Here is a 7,372-nt window from a genome sequence, read left to right as displayed (position 1 = left end):
AGTTGCCCACTGCTGAATCAGCCCGAGGGCTGGGGGGCTCAGAGCACCTCCCCATGCCCCACAGATGTCTGCTCTCAGCCTACTGGGGGAGCAAACAGACACACGTGAGAGCAGCTCCAGGCCGCGACCCTCCTGCAGCCACCGCGCTGTTGGTGAGTGGCTGCACTGAGCCTGGCCCTTCTATTCCATCCTTCCCTCCCTACTTTGCACAGGGAGCAGAAAGCCACGGAGACCCAACTCAGCCCCAATCCCAGCACCAACCCTGGATCCGAGCCGCCATCGTCGACCATCGGCCTCCGTTGGGCAGCGCAGGCCACGGCACATAAACACACCACTGCCTGTTTCATCCAAAATCAATGTTGTATTTATCTTCATTGATCTACAAGGAAACCGAATGTTTAAAATTACAGGGGGTGCAGGGGGGAGGATGGGGAAGGGGGGGGAAACAAGAGATACAGAGCCAAGAAAATAGTAGCGGATGGCTGAATTAACTAGAGAGAAAAAAGCCCAGGATATATAAAACATGGACACTGAAAAATAAAATAAGGGAGGGGGGGGGGGAATGGTACAGCAAGTAAAACATGGCAAAATTTACACATGGATGAAAAGTAAAATTGGAAATAAAAAAGAAATCATGCCAAAAAGCAGTTCAAGGCAGAACCACACTGAAACAAACATTTGCTTATGGTCTTCATGTACTATAGATAATATAGCAGAATTGCTTTTTTTTATATTTTATTATTTTTTTTTAATCAAACCATTAGACTTTTTTTTTTTTTCTTTTTTTCTTTTTTTTTTTTTTTTTTGCACTCCTAAAATTCTACTTTGTCTTGTATACAGATCCCAATAAGAACACTGCACGATTAGCACGAGGGGTCCACGGAAAATTGTCCTTGCTTGCCAGCGATCCTGCCCACAACACAAATAAAAGAAAAAAAAAAAAAAAAAAAAAGAGGGGGGAAAAAAAAAAAAAAAAGAAAAACCAACCAAAAAAGAAAAGGAAAAACAAAAACAAGGAAAGGGTCTGCCGCATGGTACTGTGCCAGTTCCATCTGCTTCTGCCAGCTTGAAGAGTAGGAAACCAGGATTCCCTTCCAGGAGCGCGCCGTCTCTCTTCCCTCGCCCAACTGTCCCTTGTGTTTGTACAAAAAAACCCCCAGTCTCTTCCTCTGTGACACACAGCGAGCCGCCCGCGTCCTGCTCACACGCCGCCTCCGCCGCTCTCCGTAGTTGCGAGTTGGTTGTTTTTGGGTTGTTTGTTTGTTTTTTGAGCCTTCCTCCCCCCAGCATCCACTACGACCTGCCTCCAGGTTGCTTGCATAGTTGAAGTATATATGCCGTACGTAGCGCTCTGAGTGTGAATTTCTGACTGTGACGAGAGTATGAGTTGTAACCGTGTTAACAAATAACCAGAGTGGTTCTAGAAACCGTTTTTATAAAGTCTACCTATGTTAAGAATTTAATATCGGTGTACATTTATATTAACAGAGTATTTACAGTTCGTTTTCTGTTTTTTTGTCGTTTTTCTTTTGTTTAAAACAAGAAGTCAAAAAAAATCCTCTTAAATTTCTGCATAATATAATAAGGCAAAAAACAAACAGTTTTGTACATTATTATTATTATTAATATTTTAATATATATCTGTAACTTCGGTTCCAAAGTACCAAGGTAAGCGATCGGTGGGCCTCAGAGGGGAACCTCACAGTGGACTGTAAAACTACAGTATTTCCATAAATAATACTTTTAAGAAACCCTGGGTATTTTTTTCTTAAGGATCCGAGGCCTTTAAAATGCAAATTCAACCAAAAACAAAAGCAAAATTTCTTCTTCTTTTTTCTTTTTTTTTTTCTTTTTTCCCCCCCGATGTGAATAAAGAGCCCCAAAATTAAAAAAAATACAAATCCATTAAAAACGTTTCTCACATTTGGGAAAAAAATGTACAAACTTCTGCTTTTTTTTTTTTTTTTACTCCTTTTTTGTTTGTTTTTTTTTTTCTTTCTTTTTTTTTTTTTGTTTTTTTTTTTTGTGTTTTTTTCTTTTTTTTTTTCCTAAGCACAGAAACAAAACCCCGGAGCCCCAAATCAATACCTATATATTAAATTCCCATTCTCGGCACCCCCCTCGTTGGAAAGCCTGCACCCCGCCCCTGTTCTGTATGGAAATGTGCTTTAACTTCTACAAATGTTACATTAAAAAAACCAAAAAACAAAAAACAAAAACAAAAAAAGAAGTTTACAGCAGTGCATTTTGTAAAAGGTTTTCTGTGGGTTGTTTTTTTTTCTTGTTGTTTTTTTTTTTTCCCGTTGTCGTTTTTTGTTTGTTTGTTTTTTCTTCTTTTTTTGTGGTTTTTTTTTTTTTGTGTGTTTTTCTTTTTCTTCCCCCTTCCCCCCCCCCCCGTTTGCTTTATGTACAGGAGGGTTTAAAATCCTGTGTGGGGGACTATCGGGCCTCTACTTCTTTGGGGTTCCTAGAGGGGGAGTAGTCCCTGGACTCTGAGTTAGTGAGCGGAGTAGTCCTGCGGGGGGAGGCAGGCCGGGTGCTGCTCGCTGGCACGAGGGGCGGCGGGGCGCTCAGCGCCGCGGTCGGAGGGTTCCTGTTCAGAATCCCGTTGTGCATGGCAGTGGATGGACTCAGTCTGGGGTAATGCATCCCGCTCAAATGAGGCATGAAGGATGGCACGTGTGCCAGGTGACTTTCGATAGGGGACGAGTGCAAGTGGTGCATTCTGGCACGCTCAAGTTCTTCCCGTAAGTGCAAGCGCTCTCTTTCCTCCACTTGCCGCAACCGCTCCTGCTCTCGGCGCGCTTCCAGAAGGTTCTCGTGGTTGTAGTCGTGTGGCTCCCTGTCTCTGTAAGAGCGCTCATGGTCATAAAACCCAGAGGTGGTAGGGAACCTGTGGATGGGATCCGTCCGGAGCTGGAAGTCCATTCGACGGTGCAAGTCCAAGCTCCGGTGGTAGGCATCTCGCAAAGGGTCCCTCATTGGGTCCCAAGAAAATCCAGGATGTGGCAGCCTCTCCCTTCCTGACAAAGGATTCATGCCAATGAGCGGGGTCATCATCCTGCTGCGGTCTAGCACATTCATGTTGTTCATCTGGTGCACGCTGCCCATGGAGATAGGCATGGAGGCTGCCATCGAGGGAGGCAATGATAATCCGTGCAAAGTAGGGGGCGGGGGATGCTCCACTGATCGGGAGTGCTGTGAAGGCTCAGAGCCCACCACCAGCACATCACTGTCTTCCTTCCTCTCCTCTTTCACCTTGATGTCATTCTTAATCTTCTGGAGGTCGCTGGGAAGCTCTGTCTTTCTCTCCACGTCCTTGCTCATTAAATTGGTAAGCTTCAAGCTCTCACTTAGTGCAGGTTTGCTGTATGGGGATACAGACTGGATTACTGGCTTTGTGTTGTCCTCAGAGGGTCTCTTATCATGGCTTGGAGTTTCCTTCACTGGGGAACGGCTCTCTTTAATCTTGTGTTCTGCTATGGGCGGCTCTCTCAGCCGGTCAGGGTGCTCTCGCTCGGGCTCTTTGGACCTTTCCCTTTCAGCGAGGCTCACCTGCCTGATGGGATCGCTGGAGGTTTGGCTGTTGCTGCGGATGAGATTGCTTATCTGATGAGTCACTGGAGCTGATGCAGGTGAGGATCTGTTTGAATGCCTGTTTTTATCCATGAGGTCTCTGTAAAAAAAAAGAAGTGCAGATACGTCCTTGGGTTTGTGCAAACAAAGATACATGTGATGCTAAACAACGCATAGTGCAGTGCCTACCTGCACCATTTCAGATTGCTCAGAAAATGACTTGAAAAGCTCTGCTAGCATCAGCTACAGCTGTGGAACAACCTGCAAGGGATGAACCACCTGCCTACAGGCAGTTCACAAGGCTAGATCACTGTTCACTGAGAAATGAAGAAGTACAAATGGTTTACTGCTTTTTAAAGAAGGTGGTTACTGTGTGTGCACACCTCCTGGTGACAGACAATCATTTCTTTGGCTACAACTTTCTTTACTGTGTGGATCCTTTCCCAGAGCATGGATCTAGGCACACAATACAGAGCTGTTCTGGAAACCTACAGAAAAGCATGCAGATCCCTCATGAGACAGCCTCAACAACGAGAAGCAGCTACGAGATGATGATCATTTTTCTGTGGAGCTGCAGTGAAGTGTGTGCTGTTGGCGTTCCATCAGTTCAGACAGGTGCTTAAGGAAAACATGCACAGGCCAAGAGAAGGAATGAGGGCCTGCAACAGGGAGCAAGGGGTTTGAGAATGTCCATTGTGTAGAAGCAGCAGTGAGAACAGGATTTATACTTCTGCCTCTGAGCAAGCCAAATAGTTGCACTTATTCCCATGTCCTTCCGTGAATAAATAATGCCACCTTTTAGCAGCACTTTGTTCTGAATGACAGATGCTTTAAATGCAGAGTGTGACGGTGTGATTGAGAGAAGTGAGTTATGCTGGAGGGGCTCGGTGATGCCTTCCTTTTCTGCTGAGTTCATGTTTGAGAGCTGTAAGGCGAGAGTGCTGAGAACTGGAGGTGTTTGGGGTAGTTCAGTATTTATCCTTTATGATTATAGTTACTAACCCAGATTTCTCTCTCTGTGGTAGTCCTGATTGCTGGTCAGGGATATAGGTTATTAAAACCACGTCCAAACACAGATGCTGGGGACAGCTTAGGCTGAATTAATAGGAACGTAATAGAGATGTTAACCCCTGTGTGAACACTCTTGAGAGTGAAGTAACCTTGGTTTAGAAATGATTTATGCTAAAGCCAACAAGGGAGCTCCCTATCTGAATGACTATTCATACAAGGGTGTCAGACAGTTTAACACCGAAAGCAAGATGATTCTCAGCCTACTGCTTCTATATAATCTTGTTCACAGGCACTGCCTGAAGAGCTCATTAAAAGCACTCCAGGCAAACTACAAAACCCAGATCAGCAGTCAAATGCACACATCTAAGGCTTGCAGGCTTCTACTGCTCACAAAGAAACAGACTGTTGGAGACAGCCAGGGTCTGAAATATAAAGAACTTCAAAATCAAAATGTAAAGCTTCAGAATCATAAAGCTGGAAGCTCAGGTGATACAGTTCTGTCATCGTCAGTAAGGGTTTGCCTACAGTGTAATTTAAAATCACTTTTACTAATGAATTCACGCATGCTGCTCCAGATACAGACATTTGCATTTTTATCTCGTTAATGTCCAGCTAACACTTGAGTTTATCAGCGTACCTGCAATGAGAGCTATGACCGTCTACAAAGGACCCATCACAATACCACTTCCACCCTAGCAGAACCTGTGGCACTGCTAAAGGAGGATGCAGAAAACGGTTATGTACCCCTGAAAGCACTGACACACTCACTTTCCCAACCCGGTGCTTTTTAGTAACCTGCTAGCAGGGAAGGAAAGATGAGCCTACTGTGTTTCCACAGAGGACAAAACCTAAGAGGCTGAGGTTTCTTTTGTGCCCCTAGTACTTACACTTATCTGGGGGACATGGCTATCAGCTGCTTCAGAGACAATCAATGTTTTGCTCTGAAGGTGATTTTACGATGGGAGCTGACAGTGAAAGAAAAAGGAGAAAAAATACAGAGGAAAAAGAGAACTGGAATAAACATCTCAAAAGCAGACACCGCTCACCTCTCTTTGTCTCTGTCGTCTTTACTCAGAGAAAGATCCCTCTTCTCGGGCTCCCGCTCCCTGTCTCTGTCATGGTTTGTCACCGAGGAGCTTCTTTCAGAGTCACTTGGCTTGGGCCACTGCGGAGGTGTTGGGAAGGACGGTGGGGTCCGATGGAGTCTGTTCCATGGCTCATGGGGATTGTTGAAATTCTGCAGGTTTGGGCCGTCTTTGTGAGTAAAAATGTTGTTGTGAGCTAGAATAACAGCGGGGGAGGAGGAAGAGTTAAGGATAATTCAAACCAAATCATTACAAATGCATTTTGCACAAGACAAAGTAAAACCAGAGCTGTCCTTTCAAGACTTCTTAATGTGAAGTTCATGGCAAGGGGGAGCTGCTAGCAGCGGGTCAGAGCCCACTCTGGCACTGGCCAAAGACCCACCAGCTCTATTAAGGCCACTGGCGGAGGAAGCTTTAGCTATGTACGTCCAAATAACTCAGAGATGACTTATGAAAATGCCCAGCTCCTTTTCTGCCCCCCGCCCCTGCAAAGGTTCCAGCATAAAAGCAACACTCTTCCTCAGCTCCCCTCACTGGCAGAACCTTTAATTTCTGGGTAGTTACAAGCAATCAGCCGCCTGCAGCTGAGTATTCAAGGACTTTTTGTTAAAGAAACCAGACTATTTGGTGGTATGAATGTACGTGTATAAAAACAGAACTTGGCTGTAGGGTTTTTACAACAGTCACATGATTTTCCTCCATCAATCTTCAACTGATTCCTGTCACACCATGAGATGCATAAGCATGCTCTCCTATGCGTGGCTCTCAAGCATGTCTTGCCTACAGGTAACGTGTTTTTGATGTACAATCATTTTATACAGGCAACTTAAACTTCAGATACGGGTTACAGAGAAAGGCTACACTCTGAATTAGGAGAAGCATCAGTAGCCATCCCCCTGTCCATCACCACTGCTGAAGGGTGCTATCTTAGATGTCCAGGGTGTGCCAGAGCTCAGCAGGTCAAGCAGCTCCAGCACCCCGATGAACACACAAGGCAACAGCCTTCAGCAGTGAGGAGACGCAGGGCACACCTACTGATGTCTGAGACATGCAGAAAAGCTCCCACCGCAGAGACCTGGAAATCTTAGGTGCAGTGTTTTCAGATAGGAGAATGGAGGTTAGGAAATAAACTTCTTTAAAAACTACCACCAGCTGCTGTAAATATTAGCATGTGGCTTTTCTGGAAGGGATGTTTGTCTGCAGTAACCCAGCCAGTACTTACTCAGAGCATGACTGCCTAATCCTCCAAAGGCATTGCTGCCTAAGTTCCCAAGGCCGCTGAAGGTGCTTGACCTGCTAAATGGATCTGGAAAGGCAAACAGGGATTTAGCAGGCATTTAGCCAAGAATGTTGGAGAATGAAATGCACCCCTCCCCTTCTTAACGGTCTGAATCCAAGTAGGATTAGGCCAGACTTTAAGCTGATCCTTCTCATCGCAAGGTTCTTTGCACAGAAAATTCCCAGCATGTTAAAATGGAGAAGGGATTCAGTGCTCACCCTGCAAACAGGTGCTGCAATAAACTTTCGTATGCCAGTCAGAGGGGAGCAAGAAATTAAGTTCTATAGCTGCAATTAAGGTGGCTGTTGCTAAGTTTCTGACTCCCCTTCCCTACCAGCAGTAATACCAGAAGCACTGCAGTTGCTTTGGAAGAACTTCAGCAGGCTCCTAGGTCAGCAAACTGAGGGGGACGCACTGTTTC

At 45.3% G+C, this 7,372-nt stretch overlaps 1 protein-coding gene across 18 annotated transcripts in view; it reads right to left on the bottom strand.

Annotated features, from left to right (window-relative positions):
- Positions 1–373: 373 nt before the first annotated feature.
- The window catches only part of FBRSL1 (fibrosin like 1), a 397,085-nt gene continuing 390,086 nt past the window's right edge, over positions 374–7,372 (bottom strand). For 6 of the 18 annotated variants that reach the window (XM_072350966.1, XM_072350967.1, XM_072350971.1 and 3 more), the window contains 3 exons: positions 6,895–6,978; positions 5,634–5,868; positions 374–3,676 (listed from right to left, as the gene is read on the bottom strand). In XM_072350966.1, coding sequence (XP_072207067.1) covers positions 2,440–3,676; positions 5,634–5,868; positions 6,895–6,978 — 1,556 coding nt within the window. In that variant the 3' untranslated portion in view covers positions 374–2,439. The remainder of the gene's footprint in view (positions 3,677–5,633; positions 5,869–6,894; positions 6,979–7,372) is intronic. The other 12 variants (XM_072350968.1, XM_072350969.1, XM_072350970.1 and 9 more) reach the window with 3 other exon arrangements.

Source organism: Excalfactoria chinensis, chromosome 16 (assembly GCF_039878825.1).
Source record: "Excalfactoria chinensis isolate bCotChi1 chromosome 16, bCotChi1.hap2, whole genome shotgun sequence".
Lineage (NCBI taxonomy): Eukaryota > Metazoa > Chordata > Aves > Galliformes > Phasianidae > Excalfactoria > Excalfactoria chinensis.
This window is presented reverse-complemented; position numbering and strand designations above follow the sequence as displayed.